The sequence below is a fragment of the Strix aluco genome, chromosome 10 (genome assembly GCF_031877795.1).
Source record: "Strix aluco isolate bStrAlu1 chromosome 10, bStrAlu1.hap1, whole genome shotgun sequence".
NCBI lineage: Eukaryota > Metazoa > Chordata > Aves > Strigiformes > Strigidae > Strix > Strix aluco.
In genome coordinates this window covers 9,793,432-9,814,094 of record NC_133940.1, presented here as the reverse complement: position 1 = coordinate 9,814,094, position 20,663 = coordinate 9,793,432, and the positions used below count along the sequence as shown (strand labels likewise).

The 20,663-nt window shown below is 42.7% G+C and overlaps 1 protein-coding gene across 1 annotated transcript; it reads right to left on the bottom strand.

The window, feature by feature from the left end:
- Positions 1 to 4,023: 4,023 nt before the first annotated feature.
- Positions 4,024 to 15,281, bottom strand: ESX1 (ESX homeobox 1). The gene is made up of 5 exons (XM_074834949.1): positions 15,275 to 15,281; positions 12,917 to 13,133; positions 12,767 to 12,812; positions 6,665 to 6,951; positions 4,024 to 5,380 (listed from the first exon to the last, which is right to left on the bottom strand). The coding sequence occupies exons 1-5, from the start codon at positions 15,279 to 15,281 to the stop codon at positions 5,155 to 5,157; spliced, it is 783 nt and encodes a 260-aa protein (XP_074691050.1). The 3' UTR covers positions 4,024 to 5,154.
- Positions 15,282 to 20,663: the final 5,382 nt, after the last annotated feature.

Genomic DNA, 20,663 nt, shown 5'->3' with positions numbered 1-20,663 from the left:
TTTTATGCAATCTGGGTAGCTGTATAGCGCAAGTGAAGTACAGGTGGCATGCATAGCACCACATGCTTCTTCCTGTGTGTATTTTGTTCATACAGCTTCCTGGGAAGCCACAACTCAGACATTTGCTGGTAAGTATAATTACATTGCCAGGGATACACTATGCAATCTCTCTCTCTCTCTCTCTCTTCCTTTTTTTCTTTCCTTTTCTTTGGCGGTGTAGGCTTTATCTACTTGTGATCCATGGCATTTAATGAAAGGGTTGAAAATGAACAAGTTGTTAAAAATCTCAATAATAGCAAAAAGAAAAAAAAAAGTTCTGCCTTGGGGGAAAAACATCTGAAGTTGGGGGATGTTTCTTCCTTATCTTCATTTTTCCTTTGGTTTCAGTCATCTTTTGCAGGATGAACAAGTGGAGCAAAATTATTACCTGGCTGGAGGAGAGAAGAATTTTTACAGAGAAATTCTTATTTACCTGGTTTAGATTAAAGTCAGCAGATCTCTATTTCTGTGTGGCAGTGCATTCAGATTTATTGTTCAGAATAAGGAAAAAAAGTAACATCCCACCCTATGGTAGGCAAATTTGCAGTGAGGACCCCATTGCAAGCTGGTGGTTTACATCTCCTATAACTTGAAATAAAGGAGTCACTCACACATTCATAATCAATACAATTACTTCTACTTTACATGAATTAAGTAATTTGTATGGCATTACTGTTTGGGGCATTTGTATCCCTATTCAGAGCACTTCTTCAGTATTTCAACCCCACTGATGGTAAAGGCAGGTGCATGCCAGTTACCCACAAAACCAAGGCAAAGCTCTATGGGGAAACTCTTTTATGTCCATCTAGATTTGAATTTGTAGTCCCTTTCCAATTACTGTGCTAATTGTTTAAGAGATTGCTAGACTAAAAAAGTTTTTAATCACTAATCTGTTTTTGAAAGGAACTTATGGGCTCAAAACCTGAACTACATACTTCTTAAATTAATTTTCTTCATGAATACTTCTTTCTCAATACAGATTTGTGAGTCAGAACACCCTACTGTGCTTGTTTCTTTGTCTTTTCTTCAAACACCTGGCCTATTATTCTCCTTTTTTTTTTCCTCCAACAAAATCGCTCTTTCTTTGTAGGCAAGGTTCTGATGATGATATGTCACTGGAAATACGGAAACTTACCCAACGTTCTATGTTTCAGAACTGAACTTGGGGCAGAGAACAAAGTGAACAAACCTGACAATTTAGCCAAATGTGAGCACTCCAATAGAAATATTTGTGCACATTTCTTGAAGAGATATCAATATGCTGCAGAATCTTCTAACAAAACACCTCAAAAAACTGACATGGAAGGTAATGTCAAGAGGTTTAATTTGGAGATTGAGGTTTTTTTCACAGTGGGCTAGTGGCTCTAAAAGTGAATGGGGGTGGTGGTGTGTTCAGATCTTCGATGCTGCTTTGAAAATCCTCCCTTATGTTTTTGCTTTCAGGAAAACCAGACAAACCCAATAAAACAGCCAGGGCTCCAGGCCTGCTTCAGTTGAAACCTGTGCCAGGAAACCATCTTGATGTCACCCAGAGAAGAATTAGGCTGCAACCCTTTATTCAGAAGAGAGGCATAGGGTCAAATCCTGCAGTCTTAATCCAGATCAGTGCAGGCTTTGCCTGAATTAGGGCTAAAGAATTTAGTGCACAAGGCAAGATGAAGTGTCGGGAAATAATTCCAACTTTCAGTGTGAGAAACTCTCTGTAAAATGGCTGGCCTGTTCAGAATGTGGGATGTTGCTCTCCTCATTGCCCTGAGAAAAGCGAGGAAAGTCAGTGTCCCTGCCTGGTTCATGGTAAGAGTATTGACCCATATGTAGCTGTGAAATGAAGCTGAAGGTTTTTCAGTTAAATGCTCCCCAACATTTTTAAAGTGCAATTTTGATACTACGTCCATCATAGCTTGTAATTAAGCCTCTTCATTTAAATTTAAAATAGACTGAATAAGTAAACCATCTTCCCTTGGTGTGATATTTCATTATAAGATAATAATAATTAACATAAAAAGCTTGTTGAGTTTTGGTTACAGACGCATTCTGATTCCTAAGCTGATTTCAGGTGTTGTCCTGCATATTTATTTTCATAATATCATTAGCTCTCACAGCTGGCTTTTCAATTCACGTGAAAGAATGGAAATTTCTTGGAAGGACTCATTAAAGCAGAAAAAATGAAATCAGCTTAAAGAAAACCTCTCTGCATTTCAAACTAAAACCACATGAAACATCAGTAAGCTGTATTCTCTACCTGTACCCATTGGGAAATGCTAATGATTGCAGACACCATCTTCTGCCCAAATGGCACAGGAATGGCAGCTCCCAGTTAATCAGAAATGCAATAAAATAGGCAATGTACTTGCCTTTGCAATTCTGTCATGCATCAAATAGGACACAGTAGCTCAAAGCCACAGAGCCATGCATAAATATACACCAAAGTGGAGTTTGTCACTTCAGTGTGCCAATGCCAGGAGAAGCAGAGGCCACAGCTTGCAGCGGCAGCGGAGTGGTGCCAAGCAGGTGCTTGGCTGTGGTTTCAGTAGGAGGAGGGTGCCGTGGAGGGCAGGTGCCCTCTTGTAAGGAGAATTAGGAAAGAGCAACACCAACTCAATCTGGCAAGGGTTTAGGAGCCAACCCTGCTGTCCAACCCGCCAGGCCCCAGAGGAGCGTTCGAGTGGCTGCATGTGCTGGGGAGAGGTAGCAGCTCCCAGCTGTGGCATGAGCCATAGTGCAAATGAGGGAAGTTACTTGCCTCTGTGTGTTAATTGCTGTCCCTGAAGTTAATTCTGTCCATAGCTCTTGGAAAAACTTTGTTGATAGATGAATATTATCTCTGATGTAACTGCTGAAATCAAGGGAATTTTAGCTTGTGAATTAGATCCCCCACCCGAGTGGAATCTGTGGCCCTGTGGTCCATGATGAAGATTTTGGTGATTACATAGGACCTCCTATTTCACACAGTGTATTAAAACAGCCTTCAGCAGTTACTTTTCACATGCTGCTTCTGGTGAATTTGTCTAGGAATATAATTTGGCAAAAATACCTAGGTTTTATTTTGATTGCAGAGTTCTTTTCTGAATGGCTCGTGGCAAATGCAGGAGTTTCTGCTACTTTAAATGAAACAGTGGCACACTCTCCTTTCCTGCAGAACCTCCTTGCATTGCAAGAGACACTGATGGCAAGGAAAGATGCCACAGAAGCTTGTACAGAATAGAACATGAGTTGTGTAATGACAGTTTTCAAGCCATTAACCTACTTAAAAGGTTAATTTGGAACAAACTCAGCGCTTGAGTGGATACCGTGTTGTGCTGCCAGTTGGCAGCCTGGGCCATGAGAGTGAATTGGTGGAAGCAAATAGCTGTTGTGGAAGAAACACACTCAAACTTTGTGTGAGAGGTCCTGGTTACATCACTTCCCAAGTCTCCTGCTGCTTGACCCACAGTGCAGGCCTAGTGTAACTTGGGTAGAAAGCTCGCTTTTCCTAACAGTGAAATACCACCACCTTCTCCTACCTGTGCTAACAATGAGGTCTGTGAACCCAGAAATACTTCCCATCTTGTGGCAGGTTATGACTCAAGAGCAGTGAAAGCTGTTAGTATTTCAGAGGAAATGGAAAATGATCTGTCTGATCCAGTGAACTGCCTTCTCTGTCATGTATCTAAGTACAAGCTCAGAGCAGTCTACAGAGCAACAGTTAGGTCTCAGAACTCTAGCCTTGAAAACATCTGTGTAGTCTTAAGAGCTGCCTTGAGAGAGAAGGTCTAAAATATACAAAATCTTTTCAGTGTAAAATATAAGTGCTTGAGAATAGTCTTGACGAACCAGTGTCAGTGGAAGAGTTAAATGTTGTCCCATCAACCCACAGAAACAGAGCTTGCTTAGACTCCCACTACAGATGGGGGAAAGGTAATCTTCACTGTAGCCAGCTCTTGGCCTTTCTTTTGTAATTGTTAAGCAACAATTAGCACTTGTAGAACTCTACTATTTGCAGTTTGTTTAATCAGTCCTCACAACAGCCCTGTGAGATAGGCGAGTAAGCTGCAAAAGGAGGATTCTGCTTACCCTCACTTTACACTAAAGCATCAGACCTACAGATGAGATCCTTGTTCTCAGTCCCATTTCCTGGGTAAGGATATTCAGCAAAAACTTTAAAATCACCTGTCTGAGGCCAGAAAGGGAGTTCAGGATTTGGACGAACTGTAGACTCCTGGTCAGTAAGGCCTCTGTTTTCACTCCTTCCAACATCAGTCCAAGAAGAATTTAATACTTTGCATTTAGTTTTTACTTACATTCTGAATCTACTCAAGGCATAAATGTATAAGTAATCTGTTAACTTACTGGTCTGGTAAGATGTGCCAGTAAGCATGCTAAAAGTGTTCAGCAACCTCGTATTTACAGCTATGAGCTACTTACTGATATACATACACAGAGAACTACACACAATTTACAGCACATAGATAGCCTACTTTCACAGGATAGTTTTCATATACAAAGGTTAAACTTCTTTAATTATTAGAACATTGTCACCCTGAACATAAACATTTTTTTTAGTTTGAAACAAGGTACTCTTTATACAAACCTAGTTCTGAATCAAAAGCCTATACTGAAAATAGTCCCCATCTCTTTCCTGCTGTCTAAAATGCGAAATTTCACCAGCATTTGCACTTCAACATGAAGCATGGTCTCAAAGTTAGTAACTGTGTACTGATTCTTATGTCCCAAGTACTGCATGTAAGAGTTCCTCCTGAGAAATGATTCAAGAATTGCTGAGAAAACTGAAGTTATTCCTACAAAGAATTCTGAACCTTTGGACAAGCATCTGGTGAGTTTGGGGATTTCAAAGCTTCAGATTCATGTTAGTCTGAATTACAATGATGAGACAGTTTCTGCTTCTAATTCTGTAGTGTCAGAAATTACACACCAATTTACTACCCGATTTCATGTTGTAGTGAAGAAACCAATTTTTAGTGGGCTTATTTCCTTTCAGTCCGTTGCTGAAGATGGAGGAACTACAGCTCTGTGTGTGTGTGTTTTCTTCTTTTTAAATCTGTCTCTCTAACAGGAGCTACTTATTGGAGAAGGCATTCACTTTCCCCTCGGCGGCTGTAGTCTGTGGGAGAGCTCCTAACAAAGTTCTTTGTTAGTGTTTGTAAGACTGGAGATGAGGTTTAATTGAGGGATTTGTGCTGAATGTTCTTTCGCTTTGAGTCTTAGTGCTGCAATGCTTGACGTTTTCCTTTCAACTGCTGCTGGATCAGTGAAGGCAGTAAGAGCAGGGTCTGACGGGGGTCCAGGAGCTTTCATTAGTACTGAAGCTGTTGTCATGAGAGGATTTAAAGCATTGAGAAACCTGTATTTGAAAGAAGTCAATATTATCCAAATTAAGATTTGTTTTGGAGAACAAGTACTTGCTGAGTTGTAGCTCCCCCACCCAAAGTTCTAGAAAAAAAAATGTGCCAAAATTTCAAATTTCTTCCAAATGTACATTTTGTTTTCCGGAATGTATTTTAGTTTTATTTTGCAGTATAGTGTCTTGCTCTTATACAAAACAAAAACCCCCACCACAAACAGAAAACCAAACACTTTTAACTAAAATAAATGAGAGATGATCAGACATGGCATGCAGATACCTAGAACAGTAACCATTTGCTTAACTCCTAATGCTAAATCCTTTCTAAACAAACCTTGAATGCAGTAGATCAGCCTGTTCTGTGAAAGCAATAAACCACCTCATAAAAAGACCAATTTATGGGGCTGTTTATGTACCCAATTTGTTCAGACAAGTGTATTCCATGTGAAAAGCAGCATTTGTCTGTCTGTGAATGTGGAGCTACGATACAGGCTGTAATTTCAGTGAGCGCCCTATTTTTTTGTATATATATCTATACACCTTTTATGTACATACACACGCTACACACATGCTTTTTTCCTATCTTATGGGGTGCACTAGAGCAGCAGCAGCATTTTGCTGATAAATTTCAGGTTGCCAGGCAAGAAAGCCCAGGCAGCACGTTCAGCTGAAATGAATTGCTGGAGTTCTAGGTGCCTGACTATAAAGAAAAGGAAGCTAGCTGGGGGCTTGTTCTAGGGGTTGAGAGCACATCACCTGCCAAGGGAAAAGGACTGGCTTGTAGTAGCACGTTAGAATCTGGAAGATCTCTCCCTTTCTCTCAGTCCCTCTCTCTAGAGCTGTCACTCTTGCATACGTAGCCAGGCTCCTGGTCTCTTGAGAAGAAACATCTAATACCTTTACTCTGTCAAATCACCTGCAAGCCATGTCTCTCTAGTCATATCTTTATGGTGTATAACCTGTGTCAGTCTGAGATAAGGATGGAGCTGGAGCCACCTAGATTACAGCAGTCTATGTGAAGACTTGAGTTCAACGAGACCAAAATTTCAGTAAGTATGCACATTTGTTCTTCAAACAGTAATTACATGTTAAGTTTTTAATAGCATGACTTAAAACTAAATCTTGCTGTTCCTTATCATGTGATCCTATGCAGGAACTAACCCCATTTTAATAAGTTTATTTATCTATGGGAGCACGTTTATTGAGAACATGTGAGTATCAAACTGATAAAAATGCAGCATTTCTTAACAGTTTTGAGATTGAGAAAAAAATTTAATTCTATACCTTCCAAAATGTGGATTTAAAATAGGATTTCTGAAGAGAGAAGTCCAGGTAAGGCTGCTGAGGCCAAATGGCCCTAAGGTTGAAGGACTAAAGGCTGGAGACATGGATGGCACAGCCAATGTTGAAAGAGGCATTGACCTCCACGTGTGATCTAGGAGGGGAGAATGACTCAGTGGAACATCCAAAAATAGACCAAGTGGGTGCGTTAAGGAGATTCCTGGAACAGTCCCCAGAATTTCATTTTTTTCACGTTTCCTCCACTTTGCCCTTCTGTTTTGGAACCAGACCTTCAATAAGAAATTATAAAGGCATTAGCTGAACTTACTCTGCAGTTTGTCTTACCAGCTACTACTGCATGCAGTGATACAGGCGGCAAAATACTTACTGTTAAACCAAAAACCACTTCTTTAATATTAAAGATCCCTTCATAAATGCCTTAGTGCATTTATTAAGAAATAAATCAGTTATAAATATGGTAAATTTGACTACTCCCTAGCTCTGACTCAATAGTCGCATATGTTTTAATGCCACTGTAATATATAAACCTGTCACCTGAGAACTCATGATCAGTTATTAAAAATGATCATTCTTCCTTTCACAAGCTATTTATTGAAAATTTAATTTCAACAAAGCCATTCAAGAGGTGGCTATTTCTGTACAGATACCTCGGGAAGTGACTTAATCAGACCGTAAAAGTAACTAGGCCAAATATATGGTGTGTGCTTTTTATCTTGATAGCTGGACCATACATTTTTATGCAGAGGATTCAAAAGTAAAATGAGAAGCTTTTGTATTCTACCATGAATGCAAACAGCATATAGTTACGTGAAAGTGATTAACTGAATAGCCAATACTAAACTAGAAAAATCTAGTAAGCATTATTAGAACAGGGTGTCAAGCTGCTACTAAAGAGGCTGTAGCTAGTATTGGTTTTGTGTAGTAAGCTGTTGAGTATACTGCCTCTTCAAGCCTGACTAGTAATTATTTTAGACCATTAAACATCTCTTAAAGACTTTAGTCAATCAAATCTACAGATCGGAAAACTGACTCCTCACACTGTTACTCTTTAGCATTTGCTGAGCAGAACCTTTCAGGCCCAGGATGGTAGCAGAGAGTAGAGTGAAGAGCACCAGCTCTAAAACAAGGGAGAGAAGACCTAAACCAAGGATATTTAAAAATGGATGCTGCCAAGGTTGAACACTCAACATCCCAATGTACTCAGCTGCTCAGGTCTTCTAGCCCCCTCTGCAGTGGAGGCCACTGGAGGTGGATTCTGAACTGGATCTGGATTTGGAAGAAAGGCATTAGCTGAGGCCTGTAATCTCATTTCAGCAGTCTTGTATATAACTACTATTGAAATTCAGCGAGCTGCCTGCAAGCACCTTCTATGTATAACACTTGAATGCACTAATTAGCATTCAATATTTAGTAGAGTGGTAAGGAACACAAGGAACAAGAGTCGCTGGAAAGATAACTTCTGTCCTGCACAGAATTATGACTTTCTGAAATTTACTTCTGATTTAGAACAAAGGTAAACTTCAAATATGAAGGTCTTTTACCATACAATGTAGATAACTTCTTAAGAAGAATCTAGCAAAGCCACTAAAACAAACTAAAAAACATAAAATTAAACTGCAAAAATTCAAGTCTCAAAAAAATTACAACATGCTGAAAACAGTTATTCCTTTGGTATTAGTATTTCTGAAATAGTAAAATTCTGTGGAAATCTGTATTATGACAAAAATCTTTGGATGCAGTAGTTTTATGGATGTGTGATTTTTTTTTTAATAGTTGCTTTTTGTATCTGCAATTTTGTTTCAGTCAAAACAGGTTTTCAAAGAATTTTAAATTTCTGTTGCCTAACATCTAAAAACCAGGTTTCGGGGTTTCCCAGCTTCACTGCCTGCTTTAATCTCAGACACGCCATATATCCATTTCCAGTGATGTGACTTACCTTCAGGTGCTTAAATAATATTAAGTGTGTTTGGAAGGAAAGCCCTCCACACACCAGGGTGCTGATACCCAAACCAGAAGGCTGTAGCATGCCACAGCCTTGCTGTCCTGAGTTTGATGTTGTTCTCATATATGTCAGTAACAATTTACTCTTTCAAAGACTCTTTATGGGGTTCTTGGGAGCCAGCTGAACAATTACTACTCTAGTCCTTTCATCGCATCTATTATCTTTACCCTGGGAAGTTGCTGTCCTCCTGGAGGAGGGCTTCGTACCCTTCAGGTTATGTATGTAACATGGAATTGTCTTGCTGTACAGACAGTCAGCTGAGGGAGGTGCCCTTAGAAGAAAAGTCAGAACATCAAAATTTTGCAGTTGCTACTTAACATTCATGAGGGCTCTGACTCATTCTTTGGCCATTTCTCCAGCAACCACAGGCTTTAAGTGACCAGATATCTTACAAAGGAACATGTGAACCAGTGAAATACCGGATGGCTATGCCTGCATGGCAGTGAGGACTAGACACTTGGTCTGTCCAAGGCAGGGGTCTGGTAAGAAAAATTAACTCAATTACTGGGATCAGATGACTTTAAATTGCTGTTAACCAGTAATCCCAAATATCTGTAAGTGGAGTTTAGCTGAGATCTCACCAGAGAAGACCACCAACTCAAAGGTACTAGTGTTTTCTATGAAAATAAAATACAATTAAAAAGGCAGTGAACTGTCTTACACTACAGATAGGCAGATAAAGCTTCTCCTTAAAAGGATAAAACTAATGCTGCAAAGGTATTAATTTCTTTACTAAATCTTAGCATTGTTCTTCAATCTGTTCTTCATAAAGAAGCCTAACACAAAATGAGATGTCTGCTTTTCTGCTTTCTCTGTCCTAAAGCAAATCTATTTGATCACTCAGACATGTACTTTGACTGCAAAGTAACTTTTTTCATGTTACAGGTGATTTTGGGTTTACAGCCAAATTTATTTAGTCATCTCTCAGATTTTGTGTTTATCAAACTGGAAGAAAATACCAGCACAGATATCTAATAATTATCTTTAGAAAAAAGCTGGCTTTCTGTTCCTCACCGGTACAAACTCACCAATGCAAGTGATAAAAGGAGCAAAGGCATGCCTCATACCTTACACTGACATGACAAACAGCTTTCAAAATTTAGTGTGTACATTATAGTCATTAACATTCAGATTAGTCATCTTGAACCTTTTGTTAAGCAGTTTTCCTTTGCTTCCAATAAAAGGCTTAACTTGCCTTTACCCTGTTTTCAGACACATTTGAAGTGCCGAGCTAAACACAACAGAAACTGCTATACCAGTTTTAGGATTTTTATGGTATGACTGTAATATCAGTGTTAAAATACTTTGGGAAAAAATGCATTACTTAATACTCAGAGATGAGTTTGAAACCATCAAGTTTGAATTGTATGCTAAATGTTACCCAGATTATTTTTGTAATTACTAGCACCACGCATCTCACAAAAGAGATTGAGTTCTTTAAAGAAAAAGGTGTGTAAAATTTGATAGCTTTCTCGCTGTAATTTTCTTTAAAAATGTATCCTATTTAATTGATGTAATAGCTAGCAATGATAAAAAGACACATAGATGTGACTAACTGTACTGTGTTTCTGCTATAACTGCATACAGAATCATAATCAGAAAATATGACAAGGATGCTTAGAATAGCTGTATTTGTAACCTAATGTTTTAACACTGATGCAGCTTATGGCACTGAAATACCCAAGTAATGTTTCACTCCCCACATTAAGAAAATAAAATATTCCTTTAACTTTTTTTATTTTCCTCCCATCCTAACAATATGAATTATGAGAAGTAGAATGGCAACACATGTGAATGCTGTTGAAGAGCATCCCAACATGGCTTCAGATTATGAAAAGGTTCTGCAGGCTCTCAGGCTACCCCTTTCCCAAGGTAAGGAAGAATACAAAGATTCTTGCTGCCATCTCCCTTCCTCTATACAAGCAAGTAATGGGCGTGGGGTGAGGGAGATCTCTTTGAAGTGATGATGAAATGAGAGTATGTTCATTGGCAATTTATTTTCCTTATTCATTTTCATGTAAGAATCAAAATGTAGGAGGAACAATGTAGTGGCCACTACTCATTTCAGCTGGTTGACGGAGGGTTCTCCCCAGCAAAGCAGACCTCAATTTGAAAACACACTGAGGTGAATTAATGGTCTGATTGTATTTGGTAAGATTAGTTTCCTGGGTTTACACTTGAGTAACTAAAAAGATACTGCTTTTCATGCCAGCTGGTGTAGCCAGGTACTGTGGGAGAGGTACAGAAGTCTTCCTTTCACACAGGACACTGTGCAGAGCAACTATGAGCATGGGCATATTTGGGAATGAAGATAGCTTGTTAAGTACAGTACATCAATCACCATCTACATAGTAGCTGTTCCTATGCATCCTCTTCCCTCCAGGCTAAGTTGCCCCCCACCTACCACAGGACAGGAGCAGAGACACAGGCAGAGGCACTGTGCACTAGAAGTTCACCCTAAGCAAACTGTGCTGGCTGCGTGCTCGTGCCCACGAGACTTGCGTTAAGATCTGACAAGGAGTAAGGAGGTGCAAGGAACAGCTCTCTGCTGTTCCTTCCATCTACTGGGGATACATCAACTCTGCTGTTTTGCTTGTTCATTCCTTTTTAACTTCAAACCTAAACAGTTCAATTTCTTTTAGATGAGTCATTAGGAGAAGAGTTCCTCTTTGCCATCTACCATTGCACCGTTCCTTCACAGCTCAAATGGGCTACGGAGCAAGTACCCCACAAAGCGAACCTGACAGTAACAGGTAAGTTACTTTCCTTTCCACTGGTAGATGCCATGTGTGATTGCCAGATATTGGGGTATTTCAGTGACTAGAGGTTTTAGTGATTGCTGATGGTAGGGAGAGAGGAGGGCACATAATTTCCTCCAAGTCCACAAAAGAGAGATGAAAAGAGCACTGAGGTATTCTCAGGTGGGTCAATTATGAAGTACCCTTCACACATCTAAGGCCTTTTCTTAAGATGGTGCATATTATAATACTAGCTTTACAGACATTAGCGAGTGTGAAGCATCACAGATCCAGTGACTGAAGTAATAACAACATATACACACACAAGGATCTGGCATCACCAGTAACAAAGCAATGCAGGAGTACGTAGTGCTGTCGCGCTGAGCAGCTGCGCCAGTTCTCAGTCTTTCACAAGTATGCTCCTACCCAGAGCTGTGCTGGAACAGTAGTTTGGTCGGTATCTGACATACAGCACAAGCCAAATTCAGTACAATTGTCATGCTGAGCTTAAAAATACTTTGAAAGCCTTCACACCTTTTGAAACATTTTTTTTTTTTAAGCTAATGTTTCTGTATAAAAAGGGATTTCTAGCTTATATAAGAGATGAATCTAAAGAAAATGCTTCTTAAGAGGTATTAAGTAGAGTGCTTAGAATCAAGAAAAGCTACTAGGGTCAGTCGTAGTTAAGAAAACTGCAGGCTACGGGGTGGTTAGTGTCCGTTTCTGTATGCTGAAGTTCTACAGGCATTGCTATTATTCCAGCCCAGCTAGGCCATAAAATTCTCCTGGACAGTACCTGACTATCATATGAATGTCAGATTAATCTTTTATTTGTTTTAACCAGTCATTTAGAAGTGTGACTGTTTTGTTGCACTAAGAGCAAGAAAAAGATGCAAGCTTCTCCGGAGCCTAGGAAAACAACTTAGGATGCCCCACAGAACCCCTCATTTGCCGTTTTTATAATCTCAGAACTCAGGAGACAGTACCTGCCTTTAGACCCATGAAGACGGCAGCAACCGTGAGCGTGACGTGCAACCGGGGAAGGTTTCTCAGCCGCGGTTTGTGTTCCCGTCGCTGAGGGCACTCGCCCGTTCCTCCGTCCCGTCTGAGCCGAGGCGGGCGGCACTCGGTACCCGGCCTCCCGCGCCCCCCCCTCCCCGTCCTGCCCCGCTGAGGCGGGGGCACCGGCCGTCACTGCCAACAGCCGCCTCCAGCCCCCGCGGGCTGCGGGGAGGGGGGAAACTCGTCCCCCGGCCCCGGGGAGGCCGCGGAGGGAGGCCGGGCGGGAGGGTCGGTCCCGCGGCTCTGCGGCCGAGGCAGCCCCCGCCGCGGCCCGGCACTCACCTGCACGCGGGCCTCCGTCAGGTCCAGGCGCACGGCCAGCTCCTCTCTGCGGGGGCAGCACACCGTTAGCCGCCGCGCTGCGCCCCGGAGCGGCGCCCCGACCCCCGCCCGCCCGCCCGCCCGAGAAGGCCGCCCCCCTCCCGCCGCTACCTGGTGAACACGTCGGGGTAGTGGGACTTGCGGAAGGCGCGTTCCAGCTCCTCCAGCTGGAAGGTGCTGAACGTGGTGCGGTACCGCCGCTGCTTCCTCTTCACCGGCCCCGGCGCCTCCCCGCCCGCCGCCGCCCCGGCCGGGCGTCCCGTCGCCACCGGCTCCTCCGCGGGGGCGCGCGCCCGGGCGGGCCGCGGCGGCGCCGCGCGCTCCTCGCCTGAGGGGAGAGAAGCGGGGAGTTACCGGAGCGAGCGGGGAGCGAGCGGGGAGCGCCCGGCCGCCAGCCCCGCCGCCAGCCCCGCCGCCCCTCACCGTGCCGCCCGGCGGCGGGGCCCCGGCCCAGGATGCTGTCGATGAAGTAGGAGGTGAGGAGGTGCAGAGCCGGCGGGGCGGCGGGGGCCGCGCTCTGCATAGTGGCGGGCTGGCGGCGGGCAGGGCCCCCGCGCCGCGCCGGGTTTTATTGGCGCGGGCAGCGCCCGGCTCCGCGCCCCGGCATTAGCATTTCATTAGCGCGCTGGCGTCAAGGCCGGGGGAGGGACGCGGCGGGCCCCGCTCGTCGCGCAGGGGCCGGGCCCGCGGCGGCCTCCCCCCGGGCGGGCGCAGAGCCCTCCGGTCGGGGTTGCCGGCCCGGGAGGCCGCCCCGCGGCCCGGCCCTGCTGAGGGGGCCGGAGCCGCCCGCTCACCCCCGCTGCCGGCGGTAACTTTTTCAAGCCTCCCTCGAGGGCGCGGGTTTGGAGCGGCCGCGCTGAAGTTGTGCCGGTGCCGCCGGGAGGCGGGAGAGCCTCGCCCGGCCCGTCGAGAGCTGCTGCCGCCGCCGGGTCGGGGCTGGCGTTCAGCCCCTGCGCTGCTGCTGGGAAGGGGGGAGCGAGGCGTGACAGCCCCTGCCCGAGCTCAGGGAGTGCGGGGGGAACGCGCTCCTCACACAGAGGAAGGGTCACTGGGGTTTGGCGCTCTGTTGCTTCCGCCGAACTTAAGCCTGTTGGATTCAGCTTTTTAAGACTGACCTTGCAAACTGCCGTGTGCCGGCAAGTGCAGGGAAAATGCACAAAACCATGCAAGATTGAGCCCTTTTCCCTGGAGATCTTTAATTCTATTCCTGCTAGAATTCTGTCGTTGGTGCTGTCAACAGGAGGTCTGGAAACTATTTCCTACACAGAGAGACTTCCAGCAGTTCTGTGATCTTGCTATGGTGTACTGCTACAGACTAACATAAATTAGATGACAAAATTACTTGATCCTGAGGTCTAGATTTTTGGGATGAGAATGAAATACCAGTTTCTAGAGAGTTTTACAGAGAGTGCAGCAGAAAAGGGCTTTAAAAAAAAATAAAATCCAAAAACCAGTGGCTGAAAGCTGAAGCCAAACACATTTAATTAGAAATGAGGCATAGATTTAAAAATCCGTGTAACTAATTGTAACTAATCCTTGAAACAACATACGTGGGTTCTGGGTTCTCTGTCTTTGCATCAAGGCTGGACAGTTTATATTTTAGCTGAAGACATAAAGGTTGTCAGTGCAGAGATGCTTCCTGAACCTGTGACCTGTCTTATACCAGATGTCCGGCTGAAAAATCTTTTGGTTCCTTCTGGCATTGTAGTCCACAAACAAATGATTTTTTTCTTTTGTCCTCCTCTCCTCTTACCTCACTGGGGCAGTGTGAGTGCTTTAGTGCTTCCATCTTTGGTTACCATCAGACCTCCTTCTTGCTGTCTCGCTGCTCTTCTGCAAGGCTCTTCATTGAGTCAGCCCTCAACTTTACTCCTTTTGCTACAAGAATTGTGTTTGGCCTGAAGCAATACCTTTGTGAACCCATTCCTGCAGCACCTTCCATGAGAAGCTTTGGGAAAGCACTTACCGATGCTAATTCTTGAAAAAGTAGGCTGCCTTTATGAGAGATGACTATATTTAAAGATAGCATTTACAGAAAGTGTTTTTTGTGTTTTCTTGACCTTTCCCAGATTCTTGTCCTGTTCAGATCCTGACCCTCAGCTTCAAACCTTAGACTGCCTTTGCTCTCTTTGGCCTTGTAAGGTCCTACTTATGTTTGTAGAAGCATGTCATCAGAGGAGAACTAAGGTCACAGAGCCGTATAATAGTGGTAAGCGCTCAGGGGAGCACAGGAAGGCAGAGAGAGGTCACGTAACTGAACTCCTGCATCCCCAAACATGGCTGTAGTTTTCAGCTGGGGCCATTTTAGAGGAGTGGGGTTTGGAAGTCATCTTTCCTTTTCAAGATGTGTGTGGAAGACGCAAGGACCATCTGTATCCTTTTGGAGGGGCAGGGGCTGGACATGTGCACCCCTTAAATTCAGAATGGAGAGAGAAAACCTCTAGTCTTCTCCATCTGCCACGAGCTTACCTGACATACTGAAGGAAAACAGCATCCGCTGTGTTATGGACAAAGGCTTCCTGCTGCATAAATTCCCTGGGTGGTTGTGGGCCTTTGGCCAAGGGAGCCCAATGCTGCTTGACACAGAAGAACTTGTGTTAAATATATGGAGTTTTTTTTTCCATACAGATAAAACAAAATGAAATACTTAATTTCTCCATGTTCACATACAGTCAGGTGTATGTTTTCTGTGGTTTTAAGTGACTGTGCCATAAATTTGCTTTTACTAGCAGGTAACCAGGACCTGTGTGCTATAAGTAGTGGAAGTATTGTACATGTATGGCCTTTGCTTTTTGGGAGTGACTGTAAGGCTCTCTGGTCCACAGAGTGACTGAAAAGTCTTCTGTCTGAATCACATCCCTAGTGCTTTTGGTACGTGCAAAAGTTTTTGAATTTGGATCCCAGGACATTTCTTCAGTTGCCACGTTTGCTTCTGAGCTGTTTATTGCTAAACCATTCTGAATCATTGGTAAAGGTAGGTGTGTTTTGTGCTTCAAAAGTGTTAGCTTTTACAGTAAGAAATGAACATTTGGGAATTATAAAAAATGAAAGTAGATAAACAACATTTTTAAATGTTTATATATTTTTCAGAGTATGCACTGTCACCTGCAGTAATGGAGGGATGCAATTTGGTTACAGTGGATAGTGGAAAAACTTTCCTAGTATGTCCTAGGAGTATTGGGATGTGGTCTGGGAGTGACCACTGACCTCTCAGTGCAGAGGTCTTAGGCCAGTCCTACACAAGTCCAGGTTAAATGGCTAAAATTTGCTAGCTATGCTCGGTGCTCTCTTTTAAAGAATGACATGGGGTACGTGTGTGTGGGGTTGTCTATGCTATGCTCCTTGACCAAATGGGCCTGTGGTCTTTGGTTCCCCTGCTTGTTCTTCCTTATGTACCTCCAAGAATTCCCCAGACACTTTTTTCTAAGAAACTCCCAGATAGTTCAATATCTTAGGGCACTGCCGTTGTTTTCTCCACTTGCAATTGTATTTTTAGCAGCTTTTGGCTTCACATACCGAAGACCTTACCTGTGTGCTTAGGGACTCATTTGTGGTGAAAGAACAGTGGTTCTGTGCATACTATGCACAGAACATTTGTCTGTAATACAGTTTCTTTCAATTCCAGGAAACCGGATTTGAGCGATCTAATTTCCCCTGGCCACAAGAAGCTTTGTCAGAACCTTGTTGAGGAATCTGTTGGTTGTGGAATACCCTGTGATGTGCTTCCTTCCCAGGTTATGGCATGTGTCTGCCCAAAGAGAAGCCGCTGAATCTTGGAGAGCAGGCCTAGGAACTCCAGGGAGTCTCCCAGAGCCAGAAGCGACTAAGTTTTGTTACTTTTGTGTTCCAAACAAACCAAATCCAAGAACAACCCGAACAGCAGATAAAGCACTGTTTCTCCTTGCTAGTTGTTCAGCAACAGCCATCTGATGCAGGCTAATTTCTGAAAAAAGTATTTTCCTGCATCACCCTCAGCAGAGCTGTCTATTAGGAATCTGGTTTTCTTTCTACAGTTGTGTTTTACTAGTGATTCCTCTTTTGAAACTTGAGATAAAAGTAGATTTCTTTTTTTGTCAAAAAATGGCTGGATGAAAAGTTAAGTCCTATTTTGTGTTTCTGCGCATCACTCCAGGATGCTTCATTCTATTCATTGACAGTTTTCTAGCACTTTTTCCTATTTTATGGTTAAGAGAATAATGTTACACCTGGAAATTTTCAAGGATGAATATATTATAACCATATGACGTCTGCTCAGCAATAAAAGCTAAGAGAAAATTTGTTATTACGATGTTTGTCTTCCAGAGCAACCAGTACACGTACTGAAACCCTATTTCCTGAGAAGTGACTGGATATTGCCTGCTGATGGGAAGTAGAGAATAAATATTTTGTTTTCCTTTATTTCTGCACATGGCCTTTGCTTTTGTTTTACTAAACTGCCTTTATCTTGACCCACAAGTTTTCTCCATCCTATTTTTTCCCCTCCGTGTCCTGTTGAGAAGGGGAGTGATAGGGCAGCTTGGTGGGTACCTGGTGTCCAGCCAAGGTCAGCTCTCTACACATGTGTATTTTTTGGATATCCTCAGGCAAGTCACACTTACACTGGTATTTGTGTGACTTGATATTTTTGGACTTAGACTTGGTATATATGAGTTGGTATTTTGGAGTTGTATTGTGTCTTGTCATGAGCTGGACAACCTGTGTTGTAGTTGCTGCCTAATGCCATTGAAAAATGCCCTATAAGAGTGTGATCTAAATGACATTTTTGTCATTTTCTGTTTAACCAACCTCGTTGCTACTGCTTTCTTGGTTTTCTTTGGCTCCCATACAAAGTAAAATGTGACAGATGAATTGTAAAGCTCACTTTGTCCATAAAGTGTCTGTAAGATGAAAGGAAGCATATGTGTATGTTTGTGGATGACAGCAGAGTTGCAACTGCATGAGGGGGACTGGTATTTGCTGTGCTTGAAATGTTTCTTGGTTTGTTTAAGGGGACATTGATTATGTGCACCAGCATTCTTCATAGTGCTTTAAATACCTAAATATATTTTAATGAAGTTTAATATTTAGGCTTAGAAAACAAAGCCTGTCTATATATTGAAAGAATGTCCTGAGATAAAATATGTGATGAGGTTAACAGGAAAAATTTCTTGAAGAAAGTCCAAGGACTTAGTTTGACAGCTCAGCATGGATCTTTACTGGCTTGAAGAAAGAAGATGACTGCTACTAGACCTAAGTGCAGAACTTGGAAAAAGCAGAAGTGATTCTGATGAGAGCTCTGAGTCAACTTTGGTTGGTGTTCTAGGAACCAGATCCTGAAAGGTGCTGAACATCTTTAATGCCAATGTAGCTCTCCAGATTGTTTCATATTCTTATTAATGCAATTGGGATCTCATTGTATTTCTGTTTTACACAGCTGCCTGAAGATCTGAGTGAACTTGAAGATCAGCACCTCTCTTTATGAGTTTAGGTCTAGGTTATGTGGGGCAATCCTGTAAATACTGGGGAACTGCAAGACTGAAAGCTGTGGGACATTGCCTTAGTTGACATAGCTAGGTTCTCTCAAGCCAGTTGATACTTATTATACCAGCTGCACTTGAGTGCAGTAACTCTTTGGTAATAGAATCAGAGTATGCTGGTTTCTCATTTCGGTTAATAACTTCTGAAAATAATGTAAGTGCTTTTTGCTGATTAGGCATACCTGACTGCTTGGGAAAAAATGTGTGCACAATACATGGCAAATCAGCTTCCCTTTCTGTGCTGCATATTCAAGAGCACAATAAAATACTAGCTGGAAAACAAATGAGATAAGAATTGGGGTGTTGCTGACTAACTCTGGAGAAGCCATTGTGTGCTGTCATTGTGCTCATTCTGACCAGCCAGCCTGGAGCAGATGCCCTTCTGTTGTGTCCCCATCCAAATCTGTTTGCAGTCTTGATTTCAGATCTGTTCTTTTCTCCGTCTGCAGACCTTTTATTTCATGCAGGCAAATAAAGTGAGAGCCTCAGTCTTCCCTTTGTGCATTTGGTTCTTGAAAGCGGTTGTTCATGAAGGACAAGCAGGTTGTAAGAGGTTCCTATTGAAATTATATGATAAAGTATTGTGAGAGACCTTGAACAACCTAACCATACTGCACTGAGTGTTCTTTCAGTGGCTGCTGTAATGCACTATTTCTCAAACACTCTAGGTGAAAAGTGAAGAGCTCTTTGCTGCATGGGTACCTCTGGCAGTGCTGTTATGATATTGTAATATTTACTGGGTCTCCTAAAGCCACCCCTTTTGGGGTCACAGTTATATGAGGCTCTCGTCTCTTCTAGAAGGTAAAGAATGTATGTTTTAACTTCTAAAAGTTTCTAGACCTTGCATTTATGGAAAAAAATTTTAAAACCTGGTAGAGCCTAGGGGCCTGCAAGTCCAAGGATAAATAAAAACAGCTCAATGTTAATTTATTTTTTCTTGGCATTCTTAAGATAAAGTGTCAGATAATAGATTAACAAGTCAGTTTACATCTCTATTTAAGGGTTTCTTTTTGACTTTTTCTGAGGGGTGTCAGTCCACTATCATGGTTGTATATTCCTCGAGTGAAAATTACTCTCTTTTTTCCAAATTACTTTGTATAGGGGCTAACTGGACAGGATGTTGGACTAGACTTGGAAGACCATGTTCCTGGCTCCTATTCTGGCCCACCAGGACAAATCACCATATCTTTGTGTCTCATTTATTCATACAGAGTATTGGAATAGTCATACTGTCTTTGCTGAGTATTGGACTTTGCTAATAAATTATCTCTGGGAAAGCTGAGTGTGGTTAAAATACTTCATAGTTGGTGTTTATCCATTTATGGTTGTAAAATGGGGTGTACCTATGAAATAGACACCATTTTGCCTTTTTAACCCCTACATATAAATGGGTTTGCTTCAAAATGAGCACTGAAAAATCTGATTTTTTTTTTTTTTTTTCTGTATGTGAGTTAATTATTATGACTACTTTAGAAATGAGTCTTTACCAGATGTGGTCTTCAGTATTGTCCTCCAGGGCTCTGTTATGCAGGTATGGAGATACCCAGCTCTCCCCGTGCACTGCAGGTACTATGCCTAGTTCCAGCTCACTTCCGTGTTTACAGACAGGGACCAAAGTCACTCAACTTCAAAGGGTGTGAACTGTCTAGTGATGTGCAAGGGAGGCTCTGCTACAATCTCTGTGTTATCTGCGTCTCACTCTTCCACAACTGGAGTAAGTAATTGCTGCTTCATCCTATTTCTTTATAACACTTTTTGCTGCTGCCATCATTTGACGTGGGCAGCTGAGGCATGGAGAGGTGGAATGATGTAGGAAAGGTGATGGGGCTGTTCTGTGTCTATAAAGTGATTGTCCATGTTCAGCCTTGTTGACTGAACTATCAGATTATCCCTTTAATGCATCCACTTTAATACACTAAAGATTTTATAGTAGGCATAACTGTAGAAATCCATAGTGTCTACATCTGTTCTCCTGACAAAATTCTAAGTGCAGCAGCCTATCAATAAGTAAAAGTCTGTGGTAGTATGTTTCTTTTAGTGTGCTTTTGTGCTCACGGCTATTCCTTAATAGCCAAGAAGTTTACTACAAAACAGATGTAGCTGTAGTGAGGTTCCTGCAATGTTTTGTGGATTGCTGCTCTGTCTCGTTCTTGTCTTTTTAAGGATCGGAGAGCCCCACATTTGGTAACAGAGTGATTTGGGAACTCCTCTGCTGGATTTACTGAGGTATGGAGTCTGACTGGGCACGGAGATTATTGCATACCTTTCTGACCGCAGCAGTTTTGCTTCTGATTGGTAATGGTGCAAGTGCGAGGGGCATCAGGCCTGGTCTGCGTTCAGCT

Bases quoted from the DNA above. Each gene is read 5' to 3' on its own strand.
- ESX1 (XM_074834949.1), bottom strand. The intron at 12,813-12,916 runs GTAGCGGCGGGA...CTGCCCCCGCAG, and splicing joins TACCCCGACGTGTTCACCAG to AGAGGAGCTGGCCGTGCGCC. The intron at 5,381-6,664 runs GTATAGAATTAA...TTTCAAATACAG, and splicing joins TTAAATCCACATTTTGGAAG to GTTTCTCAATGCTTTAAATC.